The sequence below is a fragment of the Hyaena hyaena genome, unplaced genomic scaffold (assembly GCF_003009895.1).
Source record: "Hyaena hyaena isolate Hyena2069 unplaced genomic scaffold, ASM300989v1 scaffold_18, whole genome shotgun sequence".
Taxonomy (NCBI): Eukaryota; Metazoa; Chordata; class Mammalia; order Carnivora; family Hyaenidae; genus Hyaena; species Hyaena hyaena.
The window spans coordinates 1,352,878-1,368,177 of NW_024080649.1; the positions used below are offsets into that span (position 1 = coordinate 1,352,878).

The 15,300-nt window shown below is 57.9% G+C and overlaps 2 protein-coding genes across 3 annotated transcripts in view; one reads left to right on the top strand and one right to left on the bottom strand.

The window, feature by feature from the left end:
- The first annotated feature begins 4,482 nt into the window (after positions 1-4,482).
- On the top strand, positions 4,483-10,145 carry HSD11B2 (hydroxysteroid 11-beta dehydrogenase 2). Of its 2 annotated transcripts, XM_039222498.1 has the most exons (5): positions 4,483-4,867; positions 8,221-8,433; positions 8,566-8,751; positions 8,859-8,996; positions 9,172-10,145. In XM_039222498.1, the coding sequence occupies exons 1-5, from the start codon at positions 4,603-4,605 to the stop codon at positions 9,585-9,587; spliced, it is 1,218 nt and encodes a 405-aa protein (XP_039078429.1). In that variant the 5' UTR covers positions 4,483-4,602; the 3' UTR covers positions 9,588-10,145. The 2 variants fall into 2 exon arrangements, with proteins under 2 accessions (XP_039078429.1, XP_039078434.1); XM_039222503.1 differs by lacking the exon at positions 8,566-8,751.
- Positions 10,146-10,549: 404 nt separating this feature from the next.
- Positions 10,550-15,300, bottom strand: part of ATP6V0D1 (ATPase H+ transporting V0 subunit d1) — a 37,735-nt gene continuing 32,984 nt past the window's right edge. Inside the window, exons 4-8 of the mRNA XM_039222514.1 lie at positions 15,067-15,146; positions 11,740-11,817; positions 11,436-11,612; positions 11,249-11,326; positions 10,550-11,147 (exon numbers count right to left, since the gene is read on the bottom strand). Coding sequence (XP_039078445.1) covers positions 10,986-11,147; positions 11,249-11,326; positions 11,436-11,612; positions 11,740-11,817; positions 15,067-15,146 — 575 coding nt within the window. The 3' untranslated portion in view covers positions 10,550-10,985. The remainder of the gene's footprint in view (positions 11,148-11,248; positions 11,327-11,435; positions 11,613-11,739; positions 11,818-15,066; positions 15,147-15,300) is intronic.

Genomic DNA, 15,300 nt, shown 5'->3' on the forward strand with positions numbered 1-15,300 from the left:
ACGAGCATCCAGCTGCCTCTGGGCTCAGCCTTTGCATGTTCAGGAGCATCTTGGGCCCAGTTTGCCCAAAACAGACCTCTGCTTCTGTCCTTTGTCTGGATGCAGCAATAGGACTCCCAGCTTCCACTCTTCCCCCATCCCCAAATCCATCTCCTGGCCAACTGGGACAGGGATCTCATTTGCTCAAGACCATTCCCAGCTCTCCTTTACCCTCAGGATGAACTGTAAGAGGCCACATGTGGCAAACGTGGCCCTGCATTAGCACAGTTGTCAAGGTCCCAGACTTTGGGCTCGAGTATGCCCGAGTCTGAATCTAGGGGCTGGTCTAAGATTCAAACTCAAGTGTACCTGAGTTTAAGACCTTGAACAACTTTCTGTGTGTCTGGAAGTCTTAATTTCCTTGAATATAAAAGAATGATGATGATACCTATTACAAAGGGCTATTGTGAGGCCTCTGTACCCAACCCAGGGAGGCTAGTGCATGGAATGAAGACTCAGGACGAGATAGGGAGGGAGTGGCTGCCAGAACTAGGGAAGATGATGACACCAGCTTTGGATAAACGCCAAGGGTAAGGAGCCTACAGGTGTTCAGAGGAGGCATCCAGGGGTAGCTGGACACATGGGCCTCAAGTCATGAGCAAGGACTTGGCCAGGAAGGAGCATAGGAGTCACCAGTATGTGAGTAGGAAGATGAACTCATGGGGCAGAGAGGGGGAGGATCTGATCATTAGGCCTCCGCAGCCAGAGGTTTATCCACAAGGAAGAGTAGCTCGAGAAGGAGACCAAGAAGGAGAGCCAGAGGGGTAGGAAGAGACCCAACAGCAATGCTTTCATGGCTGCCAGAGGGAGAAAGGGCTTAGAGCAGTGAGGAGTGGCCAACAGGGCAGAGGCTTTGAGGAAGTCAAGTTAACTAAAGCAGAAATGTGTCTAAGGCTTTTGGGGACTAGGATGTCATCCTCTGGTGACCTCTGGCGAGGTCAGGAGGGGGAGCTGATGCAGAGTTAGAGTGTGGGGGGAGAGTGGAGATGGTGATTGTAGACAGTTTTAGAGAAATGTAGCTGAGAAGAGGGCAGCACAAGAACAGTGCTGGAGGAAAGTGGTACCAGACTGAGGTGGAAGAAGTTCTCCATTGTGGCTACCAGTGGGAGAGGCCAGTGGTTGTTATGACACCCAAGGGACCCAGCACAGGTCTAGAACACAGTAGAAACTCAATAAAAGTTTGCTACTGGGGCCAGGTGGAGGTACTGGCCACTGGCAGGGAGGGGGCCCCTCTGCCCTTGTGCTGAGAGGATGGGTGGTGGAGTGCCAGGAGGGAGTAGTGCACAAGGCAGGGCCTCTTTGGGACTTTGCTGCCTCTGAGCTGCAATACCAGGGAGGAAGAGGTAACAATGGAGTCTCGGCTCCAGGAGCCACAGTGTGGTCAGGGGACAGAGGTGAACTCTTAGAGACTGCCACTTGGCACCTGGCACCAGCTTCTGTTCCTCCAATCCTCCAATCAGCAGTCACCTTCACTCTATCCCCTTCAGAGCCGCGCCCTCCCAGAAAAGCCAGCAGATGGTGCCAGAGAGCTGCCAGACTCGGCTTGAGCCAACAGGAGCCAGCCTGCCAGCCACCCCAGTCCCCAACCCCTGACCCTCTAGCACCTGGGGCAAGCTAAGTGTTTGGCTCACCAGGTTTCTGACCAAGGTGGGGAGAGGGGGGTGTCAGACTCAGGACTAAGGGAGACTATGGGCTAAGGGCTTAAGGGTGGCATGGCTCAGGGGCTCTGAACTGGTTGCCCTTCATTCCTCTGCCCCTGCCAGGCCCTACCTTATCTGCTGGGGCTCCTGCCCTCTGCCCCCCTTCCCTTCTCTTCCCTGGAGGCCCCTGCCAGCCCAGACTCCTGGTTCTGGCAGAGGCTGGTTCTCTGCCCCTGGGCAGGCACAAGCTGGCACTAGGCCTCAGACAGGGTTGGGCCAGCCCCTCCCAGTTGTGACTGCCTGAACCACCTTCTTTCTACTTCTAGAATGTCTCTGCCTGATGAGGGGTGAGGGTTCAGCTGATGAGAAGGCAGCAGGGTGCTGCGCCATAGATCCTAGGAAGGAAGCCTGGCCTGGAAGTAGGATGCATTGGGGCGGGGTGGGTGGGCACATATAAAAATGTGGCAGATCATTCAGTTCCATAAGACCAAAGTCACACAAGACTGATGGGTCTGTTCAAGGTGACAGAGCATCACTGAAGATAAACTGGAAACACCATCTCCTCATCCCAGCTATCCTGTACTCCATACCCAAAGGCAATTCCCGATACCCCCTCTCAGCAAGTCTTTCTCTTCGCCATGGCCTTTTCAATGAGCCAGAATCCTTCATGCTTCCTTCCCAGGACAGTGTAGGATCCTGCTTCTCCGTCTCTATTCTCACCTTGCTGTCCCACTTCCGCTTCTACTTTCAATCTCTCTTTGGGCAAGTGCTGGTACTACCTGCATGGCCTTAACTTTGAAGATTGCCTGGGACCCCCACCTCATCTCCTCCTCTATACAGTGTCCCCAGCTCCAAAGGGAAGCCCTTAATAGGCTAAGGCTTGAGAAATCATAACCAGACTTTTAGTAGGGTGCCAGAGGTGTGTGTGTGTGTGTCAGAGAAGGGGGGGTTGCTGTCCCATGAATCTGGGGTCTACAGATCGGGTCAGGAAGCCAGGCCAAGGATGTTGTGTCTCCCTGTGAGCCTGAGCCATAAATTCGGGGGAACAGGAGTCAGCACATTTTGGAAAAGGAATGTTTCCCTGAGTTTCCAAAGTATGACCCAGACTGAGGGAGAGTCACCAGAAGCATACACAACACACACAGATGTACTCACCTGCACATACAGGGTCATGGCACAGGACATGGACCCAAGTGTATACAAATACAGGCACGAACAGGCACACAAGGTCATGTACTCAAGGTAGGCACATACATCCTCTCCAGGCAAGTTCTGCCTCGTAGGGCCAGGGCTAGTCTGCCATCTGTGCTTATAAGAGGGCACAGAAGTGGCTCTGGGCAGTTGAGTCCTCCACCTAGAGCCTCTCCTTTTAAGTGGCCCCCAGCCCCATCCCTGAGACTCCCCTGGCCCACCAGGGAGCCATGCCTGAGTGGCAGAGAAGGTTTTAGCGGAGGCCTTGCCTCAAAGCCCTGGCCAGAGCCTGAGCACCTAAGATAGAGAATGTGCACAGGTCTAGGGAAAGGGGGAGGGGAGGTGTCCATGACCTCCCAGGACCTAGTGCAAGCCTAGATGAGGGAGGCACTGGGCAAGGTCCAGAGGCCCACAGGAAGCAGGGACTCCTTCTACCATGGGCTGCACTTACTGCCCTCAGAATAGGGCCTGGCAGCCAGGTGCTGGCACCAACTCCTAATGCCTGGCAGAGCCCTAGCACGGATGCCAAACACAGGGTGCCAGACACGGGGGTGGGCAGGATGGGGGGGCCGCTGGGCCACACACAAACACAGATCTTCATACATACAGGCAGGGAAATGCACCCACATCCACAGCACTTATTTTATACCCTGGGGAATCATGGGAGTAGGGCAGGGAGCACCTTGTCCTAGAGGCTGCCCTTACTGACTCCCGAGGTGTCCCCATTGGCCTGGCTCTATAAGTACCAGTTGGAGGGTGGGCTGGAGGTAATGCGAAGCCTAGACACTTTCTGTGAGCCCCAGCCCTGTCACACACACACACACACACACACACACACGCACACACACACGCACACACGCCTGCACTCCCACCCACGTACGCTTGTGTGGCAGGAGGAGGTGGGCTTGGTGCATCCCCAAGAATGGGCCCTGAAGGTAACGGGGAAGGCGGGGCAGAGACTCCCAAGAACCCGGCAGTCTTGCTCCCTCCAGCCTCCGCAGCAAGCCGGTTTTGTGGCCGCGGGCAGCTTAGGTGTGAGCGCGCGTCAGGGCGTGTGTGTGCGCGAGGGACCTGCGGCCGCGCACGGCGTGGGTGTGCGGCGCGTGTGCCCGCGGCGGCTGCGGCGGCCGGGTAAGGGCGAGCTGTTTCCCTGCGGTGTTCCGGCAGGTCGAGAGGCCGTGGCGGTGCTGTTAGTGTGGGAAGCTGATGGAAGTTGTGCGTGTCGTCAGGTGTCCTGAGCAAGTGTGAGCTGGGTGTGCTCACCTGGGAGCGGCGGCTCAACTGCTCTCGGAGAGCGGGGGGTGGGGGTGGGCGCAGGAGTGAGCAGATGCAAGGCACGAAGGCTACACAGACTGGCCTGGTTCCCGGCACGGTCCGCGGCTAGGCGGCTCCCCCTCTAGCAGCAACTTCGAGACTTTGTTCCGGCTTCTTAGAAAGCAGATCTGGCCGCCGGGGGGCGGGGCGGAAGGGTGGGCACCTGCCGGGAGGAGGGTGAGGGGTGAGAAGTGAAGTAAAGCCCCGCCCCTGTCCCTCCTCCGCCCCGCCCTCTCCCCGCCCCCGGGGCTCTTTATAAGCTCGGCCCGAGGGCGAACAGAGAAAGCGAGTATCCCTTCCGCCCCTGGTTGGTGTTCTTTTGCACCGGGCGCCCCTCGCTCCGGCCTCAAGTCCTTTTCCCTGCTCCCCAGCCCGGCCCCCGCCCCGCCCCGGCCCAGCCCAGCCCGGCTTGACCGCCATGGAGCGCTGGCCTTGGCCGTCTGGCGGCGCCTGGCTGCTCGTGGCGGCCCGTGCGCTGCTGCAGCTGCTGCGCGCAGACCTGCGTCTGGGCCGCCCGCTGCTAGCGGCGCTGGCGCTGCTGGCTGCGCTCGACTGGCTGTGCCAGCGCCTGCTGCCCCCGCCGGCCGCACTCGCCGTGCTGGCCGCCGCCGGCTGGATCGCGTTGTCCCGCCTGGCGCGCTCTCCGCGCCTGCCCGTGGCCACTCGCGCGGTGCTCATCACCGGTGAGTGCGCGGAGCGCGGGGACTCCAGACTCGAGGGCGGGACCAGACACCCAGAGGGCTCCCCTTAAGCGGGCCAAGGCAAGGCGGGACGCCCAGCACAGGAATGGGAGTGTCGCTTTCCCCTGCGTGCCGGGAGCAAGCCAAGTAGGAAGCGCAAGGCACCTCAAGTCCGGGTTAACCTGCTGCTGTGGAGCGTTGGAGGGAAAGTGAGGCTGGGAGTGGGCAGGTGCGCAGGAACAACTGCTGGCTGAGAAAGATAGAACCTCCCGGACTTTGAGGTTTATGCTATGCCCCTCCCCAAGAAAGCAGTCTTTGGCAGGGGGCAGTGCTCTGAGGGACTTCAGAGGATGGTCACCCCTTGAACTCTGCCTAACATCTCCACGTGGGACGCCCCATCTCCTCTTCCCCGGGGCCAGAGGAAGGCGCTTAGATGGGGAGTTGGGGCACCCACCCCCCAGTTGGCTGGGATCCTTGGAGTCCAGAAAAGCTTGAGGTCACCATGAGGTGACCTCTTAGACCTCTTAGACCTCTTAGAATGTGGCTCCCACCCCCAAACTGCTGAGGTAGCCTTCCAGAGTCTGCAGCCAGCACACACCACCCCACATTCCTCCTGGGCTTCAGTGCCCAGGAAGGAGGTCGTGAAGAGCTGTACTCAGGTGCCTCTGGCCGCCTGGCAGAGTTCCCTTTGTCTGGAGCAGGGAATAAATCTGTCACCAGAAGGAGGGAAGGGGGGGGAGGGCACTGAGGCCCAGCCGGAAGGGGGGAGGGGGAGAGAGGCCAGGGGGCACTGGCTCCATTGTATGAGTGGGGGGAGGGGCAGCCTAGTCTTTCCCCCAACCCCCATGGCTTTGGACAGGTTCTCAGAGCCCTGCCCTTGCAAAAATGGGCCTGGGCTGGAGGCAGACACCCAAGTGGCTTCTTAGAGGTCTTGGTCCAGTAGAGGGCTCTGAATGATCAGATGGACCTGGGAGAACTTCCCGGAGGAGGCCATCCTTGAGCTGGGCCTCAAAGGATGAGTCAAGCAAGATAGGTGAAGTGTGGAAGGTGTTTTGGATCAAAGTGTGGATGTAGGACAAAGACTTGAGGCAACAATGAGAGTGGCCTGGGTAGGGGACAGTCAGTAACCAGTCTGGCTGCTGAGATGAGATGTGATGTGAGGCTGTTTCCTCAGAAGGGGCCTTGAATGCCAGGCAAGAAGGCTGACTGCTGAGGTGGGCTGGGGATACTGGTGGAACTAGGGCTTTGTGTTTCAGCAGGAGGGTGGAGTTAGAGCAGGGCTCAGGTTTGATGAGTGGGACCTGAGTTCAAGGTACACTGGAAAGTTTCAGGGGATTGAGGCAGGAAAGATACAGTGACCCTCTTGGTCTGAAGCAGGAACTAAGTTGTGAGCTCTGATCCCAGTGACCGGGCAGCTCCCCTTCTGCCTTAACAGAATGCAGGTAGTAGTGACTCAGTGGGCAGTCTCTCCTGAGAGCTCCCCTCAGGCCTTCATGCTGCTGCTGTTACTTCTCCTTGCCTTGAGCCAGAAAGTGAGGGAAGAGGAGGGATGCCTTTTGAGGCTTGGGCTCCCCCATATCTTGTTGTAAAGCCCTGCGATGGGGAAGGGGAAGAGTACTGCCCAACCCATTCCCAGTATCAGGAGTAGGCCAGCAAGCTTCCGGACATCCAAAAACTCTGCGATTTCCTCTCTCACCACCTGATTGCAAGACAAATAGGTGACCAAGTCCTGCCTCACCTGCTAAGAACAGTGTCTTCAGCCTGCCAGGTCTGCTACCCACCCCTTCCTGAGAACACTCCTGAGAATCACTGCCCAGGGCTGCTCCCAGAGCTCAGCCCTGGAGTCAGAGTTTGGGCTGAGTGGCTGGGTGCCATGCGTGCACATTTGTGCATGGATTGTGGCTGGGGGGGTCTCCTGGGAGTGAACCCCTGTGTGACTATGCAGGCAGTTTGGAGGCGTGTGTACAGGTGTCTGTGCATGTGCAGATAAGTGAGAGGGTGTGCAAGGCATGGGTGACTGTTGGGACTGTAGAGCTGAGGTTCTGGGAGGCCTCGCTTTCCCAGTGAAGGGCCCTCCAGAGTAGGGAGCTTAGGCAAGTGGACACACACGTGCTCACTCGCCTCCCCCAGCCAGACTTGCCCTGGAAGGACATGTCAGCCCAAGGCTGTCTGCAGGCCCCCAGTCACACAAAGCCTAGTTCACAGCCCTGTCCCAGCTTTGTTCTCTGCCTCAGCAGAGGGGGCGGGGCGAGGTGGGGAGGGGCTGCGGAGCCTGTCCAGAAGTGAGCAGGACCACCAGGGAGGCAGGCTCCAGAGAGCCTCCTCTCTCACTGGTCTCCCCCTCCCCTTGCCGCCCGCCGGAGCCAGGATCTGGATGGGAACAATCAAGGAAGCAGGAGCTTATCAGACCCCCACTCTGGCTCGGCCTGGTGGTTCTACTCTCCACATACCAAACACAGGAAATTAAGTCTCCAAGAGTGGTAACTGACCTCGGGTCACACTTGTTGGGTGTGGGAAGGGATTCAAACGCAGGTCTGTTCTCTTCTCCATCCATCATCTTCCCAGTCCTGGGGGCAAGTGGTCAGGGGCTCAGAGAATGCCCCACTGTTGCCACTGATTGGGATTCCAAGAGTGGGGGTCAGGAGTGAGGTAGAGATGAGCCTCCAGCTTGCCTGGAGCCTGGAACAATAGCAGAGCGTTGGTGGGGAGGGGAGGTTGTGATGATGGGAGCAGAGGGCTTGGGGCTTCCTCCCAAGGGCTGTGGGGGCCTTGGAAAGGCTTTCAGCTGCAGAGTGATATTGTCAGTTTTGGAAAGATCCCTCTGGCTGCTTAGGTAGAGAATGGATTCAGGGGGGCAAGATGGGACAGGACTAAAGAGGGGGCTGCTTCCTACTCCAGGTGAGAGGAAAAAGCCCAGGCAAGGGCAGCGAGGCTGAGCAGTAATACTGCACAGGCAAGCTTAGGCCTGATACCAAAGCAGGCAGGACACCAGGGCTGGTACTGGGTTTCGGGCTGCCCTGCAGTAGAGTCCTGATCTTACTCTCTGCTGGCTGAATGACTTTAGGAAGCAACTTAGCATTACTAGGTCTCAGTGTCCTCATCTGTAAAGTGGGAATCATAAGCCATGCTTGGAATAGCTATGGGGAGTCAGGGAGGTGACAGCTGTGAGAGAGCCGGTACTTAGCCAGAGAGGCAAAGCCTACAGAGATGGACCTGGGATGGGAGGGAAGGCTGCTGGCTGCCGGAAGACTGGGTATCCAGGGGCCTGGATCCTGTACAGACCCTGATGATCCTAGAGTTGTCTCAGGCTGGACTGGGCCACAGTGGGAGTTCACTGGCTACCCTGCCCTGGCCAGGCTGTGACTCTGGGTTTGGCAAGGAGACTGCGAAGAAGCTAGATGCCATGGGCTTCACGGTGCTGGCCACTGTGTTGGACTTGGATGGTCCTGGTGCCCTAGAGCTGCGTGCCTGCTGTTCCCCTCGCCTAAGGCTGCTGCAGCTGGACCTGACCAAGCCAGCAGACATCAGCCGAGCGCTGGAGTTCACAAAGTCCCACACCACCAGCACAGGTCAGCGGGCTGAGCTCTACCCCAGGAGAGGGTGTGGTTGGGTGGGTGTGAAAGGGCAGGTATTGGAGGTTTGCTGCTGGGCAGACTCAACTGGAAGCTTCCTTTCTTTGTCCCCTTTCTCCATGCCCTCAGGCTTGTGGGGCCTGGTCAACAATGCAGGCCACAACAATGTAGTGGCCGATGTGGAGCTGTCTCCAGTGGCCACATTCCGCAGCTGCATGGAGGTGAATTTCTTTGGCACGCTTGAGCTAACCAAGGGTCTCTTGCCACTGCTGCGCCGTTCGAGGGGTCGCATCGTATCTGTGGGCAGCCCAGCAGGTGAGTGACTTTCCCCACTGGAGTAGAAAAGGTGCTGCTGCAGAGCAGGGAGGGTTGCCGGAGCCCCTGGCCTATGCTGAGCTGCCTTCCTCCCAATCTGTCCCCAGGAGACATGCCATACCCATGTCTGGCAGCCTATGGGACCTCCAAAGCGGCCATGGCGCTGCTCATGGACACATTCAGCTGTGAACTTCTGCCTTGGGGGGTCAAGGTCAGCGTCATCCAGCCTGGCTGCTTCAGGACAGGTGGGCATCAGGTTTGGGATGCAGCGTGTGGGTGTGTTCTTATCTAAGGAATCAGGACTAAGGAATGGGCCTGGCTCCGGCTGGAGGCAAGGATCAGTTCTGGGGTGGATTGACCTGAGTCTGGCTCTGGCTTCCCTAAGTGAACCCACCCTGACCTTGGCCACTCCTTTCCCAGAATCCGTGTTGAATGTGGGCCAGTGGGAGAAGCGTAAGCAGCTACTGCTGGCCAGCCTGCCCCGAGAGTTGCTCCAGGCCTACGGTGAGGACTACATCGAGCACTTACATGGGCAGTTCCTGCATTCACTGAGACTGGCGATGCCAGACCTCAGCCCGGTTGTAGATGCCATCATCGATGCACTGCTGGCAGCTCAGCCACGCCGCCGCTATTACCCAGGCCGTGGCCTGGGGCTCATGTACTTCATCCACTACTACCTGCCTGAGGGCCTGCGGCGCCGCTTCCTGCAGACCTTCTTCATCAATCACTGTCTGCCAAGAGCACTGCGCCCTGGCCAGCCCAGCTCTACCCCACCCCAGGATGCAGCCCTGGACCCAGACCCAAACCCAGGCTCTTCCCCCATGGCTGCCCAATGAGCAGCAGGCACAGTTGGCCAAGCTGCTCCAGCAGAGGAGGTCCCCTGAGCCCTTGGCCCTCCCCTAGGCATTGTGACCCCCAAGTCTGCCCTAGAGCCTGGCCTAAAGGACCCCAGCCCTACCCACCCAGTCAATGCCCGAGGCCAGGCCTGGTGAAGCTGAGGTTTCCTAGTGAAACTCCAGGCCTCTCTCCTGCTTCATGAGCCCACACAGACCCTCCTGGGCACAAGGCTCCACTCTGTAACTTGGAGAACCCAACTGGATGAGGAGTTTTGTGCAAGACTTAGCTGTAGCCTTTGACAGGATCCCACAGACAGTGCCTCTGCAAACTAAGGAGTCACTGGGTGGAGTGGGGACCAGCCTCAGGATTTTTTCAAGGCACCAGTGCCTCAGTGCTGCGATTCAAAGGGTAAATCCTGTTTCTTGACTGGCTCAAGAATTAGGGTCGCGACCACCCACCCCAAACCCCCCTAGCCACAGGGAGGCTCCATACCCTACCGGTCTGATTGCCACCTTTTAAATAAAGACAAGTTTTTATTTCTCCTACAATGGAGGAGATGTTGTGTTTGGAGGGGGTGTCTGTCTGGGTGCCAGTCTGTGGCTGTGTGACAGACTGGAAACTACCAAGGGAACCCCTGGTGGTCAGCATGGGCCAAGGCTCTGGGCACAGATTCTGTGGTTCACACCTTTTCCTGTTTGTTGACTGTGGGCAGGTCATTTATCCACAGGTTTAGATTTCAGCCTAGTGAAGGGGGGTAATGCCCCTGGACTAGGGTGTAGTGGGACTCATTGAGGCAAACAGGGAGGCCTGGGACCCACTAGGGCTAGCACCCAGTTCCACAACCCTGTGTGAGCCTCCAGTGACTTCTCCCTGAAGGCACAGGGAGAGGACCAGCGAAGGAGGTAGAAAGATTGGGGTCGGGGTGGCTTGACAAGTATGGCACCCAAAGGAGACAGACAGCCAAGCTTAGAGAGGGCAGTTTATTGTCTCAGAGGGCAGAGGGACAGGATAGTAGAGCTATTTCCCCTATGCCCCAAGGACACACACTCTATCTTCTCCCTGGGCCATGGCTCTGTGGGTGACCCACAGAAGGGAGAGGAGGCTCACAGTGCCCCAGGGGTTCTCAGGGAAGGACACAAAGTGACCACATGCTTCTCAGACATGTCAGTGGCTGTAAACATAGGGCTGAGGGGGCCTCCTTTTAGGGGGGGGGGGTTGGTCCATCCTTGGTAGGGGAACAGGTACCCAGCCCCTTTTCAGGCCCAAGAGCCATCTCAGGGAGGGTCAGGAAAACCGACAGCCACTAGGACAATGTGCTACTGGCATGTGAGCTGTGGGCTTGGTCACAGCACACGCAGACACACACACACACTTATGGGGAGCCTGGGGCCAGGGCACTAGAAGATGGGGATGTAGTTGTCAATCTTGGCGCGATGGCGCTGGGCAATGCACTCTGCAATCCACACAATGTTGCGACATTCTTGTTCCTTGAGCTTCACAAAGGCGTAGAAAACACCAAAGTGGAACTGGTTCAGGAAGGCCAACTTGTTCAGTTTCACCTATAGACAGAGGCAGGCGTGGTGTGCAGGTGGCCGTGACGGTAGAGTCAGGCCAGGGCCACCAACCCCTCCCTATGACGGGCAGGTGAACAACCCCTCACCTCATGCTCGAAGAATCGGTCCTCCAGGGTCTTGTCTCCGGGGTTGCTGCCTGCACCCTCAAAGAGGAGCTTATACTCCTGGCCCAGGAGAGGGATGGGAAACATGAGCACAAGGGCACTGTGGGGCATGGGGTGGGGATGCAGATGTCAATATGCCCACCCATCGTCCTGTGGCCAGGGCACTCACCGGGTAGTAGTCGGCCACGTTCTTGACCTGCTCATAGTCATCAGCCCGAGCCAGCTGGGCCAGGCCTTCTGGGTACAGCCTCCCGCAGTGTGGAAAGAGCTTGGCACGGTCCTCCTTAGAGAGCTCTGTGCCGAAGGAGTTGATGGTGATGATGAAGGCTCGTCGGTCGGCTTCAAACTGTGGGGCCGGTGCACAGGCAAGGCGAAAGGGAAGAGGAAGGAGGTAGCAGCCAGTCAGCTGGCAGAACTTCCTCCAAGCCCAGGCTGCCAGGAACCGGTGGGCAGGCAGGTGGGCAGGCACTCACCTCCAGGATGGGGCACATGGCATCAGCTGTGGTCCCGCCCAGGAGGGTGCAGAACTTGTAGAAGGACTCCAGGTAGGCCTGTGCAGAGCATGGGGCTTGGTCAACCCAGGCAGGGAGCTGGGGGACTTGCCAAGCCTCCTCCTCAGAGTTCCCTCCTTCCCTCCCCAATGCCTTGCATGGTGAGTCCATACATCAAACCTGGACTGGCCAGGGCAACCCCCATGTTGGAACCTCAGTAACATCTGCAAATTCCGAATATTAATCATTTGGCCTGCTGCCTCACTGCACCCAGGAGTGATAAGCAATTTCTGAGTGACTGACTGCTTCATGGTGCAGTGCCCCCTATGCACCTGTATGTTCTCATTCCACAGGGGACCAGGCTCAGAAAGGGGGTCTGTCTGCCCACAGCTTCTCTGCCTGCCTGTCCCTCAAACCTCCCCTCCTCAGCCTCAGAAAACTACATGTTGATGGGCTAGTGAAGGAAGGTTACTCCTGAGAGTTCACGGAGGTAGCCTGGACTGGGTGCCCCGGTCCCTCTTGGCACCCCACCTCATGGAACTCCTTCCATCCCCCAAGTATCTCCCAGGCATCATGAAGCAGGAAGCAAATGTCATCTCAGTTCCTGCTGAGGGATGGTTATTGCCTGCAAAGATGTCAGCCCTGCAATGCAATGGCTGGACACATGGGCTTGGTGGGAATGAGTGCTTCCTGCCCAGGCAAACTGGGTCTGTTGGAAAGACAGGACAGCCCAGCCCCTCATTTCCTCCCAGCACTCACTCATAAAAGTGGCTAGGCACAGGCTTCCTTCCCCAAACCTCTCTGTATCAAGAGAGGGGGATGGTCTTGAGGCCCCTTTGGAGAACTCCCTTCACTCAGATCCTCCTGAGTTCCTTCTGGTGGCATGCCTACAGGGACTCTGGCTCCATAGGCTGGAGATTATTCTTCAGAGTTGGGGGGTGAGGGCCAGGAGGCCTGGAAAGCTTTCAGTACCAAGGTCTGATCTCCAAGGTCTGATCAGGCAAGCTGCGCTCAGGAGAAGGCCTGTGGTGACCACTGAGGTCACAGGAAACAAAAGTCTAGAAAAGTTCAGAGAGTAAAAAGCCTGGAAGGGGAAAGTGGACTCCAGCATAGTACATCCCCAGGAATCAGAGGGCTTGGGTGGTAGAAACAGCTGCCAATCCTACCATGGCTCAGTGGTAATTTAGTCCCTCTAGGACTGTCCCCAGCCACTTTCTTCCCCATGGCCAGGCCAAGTTCCCCGAGGTCTGCCCCAGTGGGGCCTGCAGTTCCAATCTGTGGTGAAGCCACCAGCCTTCACTGAGCTATACCAATCCCTGGAGAGACTGACCCCAGGGTCAGGGGAGATGACGGGGTTAGGCTCAAACTCTCTTCTGGAAGCTAGGGCAGTTCAAGAAACTGGCAAGACCCCAAAGGGTCAGGTACCAAGGTTACTTCCCCATCCCCACCCTTGCCCTGGAGCCAGCTAGTGCATGGCTGCTGTACCAGCTGCCTACAGTTCCTGCCTGCCAGGCGGATGAGGGTCCATCTAATCTCCCATCTGTGGCCACTGGGCTGGGACATTGCCTGTCGAGCGGGCAGTCTTGGCACGGTGCCCTCAGCCTTGGATCAGTGTTTACGGAACTGGTGTCCGGGCAGCCCTCGCCAGTGACTCCAGCTAGAACCAGTCAGGCCCGGTGAGGGTGTGGGTGAGGCTGGGGGGACAGCCGCACCCCTCACCCTGTCTCAGGGCAGGGAACCCGGCAGCAGGCCAGCTGGGCGGGTAGGAGCACTCAGATCGTGTGCGCACACACATTCTCGGCTGATTGCCTGGCCTGCCTCCCTGTTAGCGGGGCAGATGAGAGCACGTGTTTCGCAAACAGGCCAAGCCAGGTGTGATCCCAGTGCTGCTGGAGTATAGCAAGTGGCTTCAGGCAACCCACCCTGCTTCTCTGGGCCCTTAGTTTCCTTACCTTACCAAGTCAGATACTCATGTCCACCTAGCTCCTAGAGTGGTCCTGACGATTAAAGAAGTTGACAATCTTCCTACCTCTAGTCTCTCCCTTCTACTCCATGCTCCACACTGCAGCCAGAGGGGGCTTGCTGAGGATACTCTGCCCTGTTGCAAACCTTTATTGGCTGACCCTGCCCACAGGATACAGTTCAAACTCCAGCCTGGCACTCCAGGCCCTTGGTGACTTCATCCCATGCCTGCCTCTTTTTCCAGACCTGTCTCCTGCTGTCTATCTAGAACCTGCACTTCCATGGCAAACCACCTGCCACCTGACCCATGCTCCATGCCTGCTTCTGCACGCGCTGTTCCCATGCCCACACCACTGCAACCTACAGGCAGGCTCCTCACCCACCCTCAGACCTCCCCTTGCACTCTGGTCCAGGTTCCTGGAGGGAGGCTGGAGGGCCTAGGCTCTCAGGCTGCGGCCGAGTGTCTGCCACCTAGCCCCAACCCAGGCGGGAGAAGACGCTCACCGTAAAGATCTAACCGACAGATGTTCTCAGGGTTAGGTGAGCAGGGTCCTTGGCCTAGGCTAACCTCAGCCCCCCTTCAGGGTGTGCCTGTTGCTGATCCATGTTCCTGGCTGCAGCCCATCAGGGGTCCTGGTACCACAGCTCAGTACCTCCCTATGCCCAGAGCCCATTCTGTCCCAAATGTCCTTCACTGGTCCCTGGCCAGCCCCTTCCTTGGCTCCCAGCCTTGCTCCTAAACTCTTTGGGCCAGGGTAGTGCTGACCCATGAATCCCAAGCTCACTCTGTCTCCAGGAGTCACCAACCTGTACCATAGCTTGGGGTGAAGCAGAGGGTGGGTAGGGGACGAGGATGCTCTATGGAAGGGACATGGCACTGGCTCTAAGCCTGGGAACTTGAGAAGATGTGACAACCTGGCTACACCTGGCTGGGTCCCTCCCTCCCTCATAACTGAGCACACCGTTGCCTCTGCTCAAATGCCTGTCCTTGCTGGCAAGAGTCTACGTGGGGTAAACCTGAAAGCTATGGCCTGGGTGGTGGCCTGTGACCCTTCTGGATGCAGGGGGGAGCGGCCATCCAGGAACCAGCTCTGACAAGCCAAGCTGTGGGGCACCAGCCACTCCTGCTGATCTTATCAGGGCCTGCCGCAGGCACCATGAGATGGAGAACCTGTTCCATGCAGCCTGCACCCACCACGGGAGCCAGAAAGTGAGTGGAGAAGCCTGTGGGATAGGAGCCTGGTGCAGCTGCGTCCTGTCCCAGCACCCCACATAAACCATCGGCCCACCATACCGTAGCCCCACCCCTGCCCAGAGGCCAGCCTCAACCCCTGATGAAGGCACTACCTTGTAGAGCGTGTTGCGGATGATCTCGATGTTCATCTCATCAAGGTCCTGCTCTGAGATGCAGTCCTGGAAAAAGGCCGCTGGGAAAGAAAGACGTGGGGGTGAGGGTGGGCGACTGGATTCAGCCTAGGCAAGAATCTGCTGCTGTTTAACCACCCCTGTAGGGCACAGAGGGCCCCTGTCACAAGGCCCAGCTGGCTGGGGGTTGGGAGGCCTCCCAAACCAGTCTGGGCA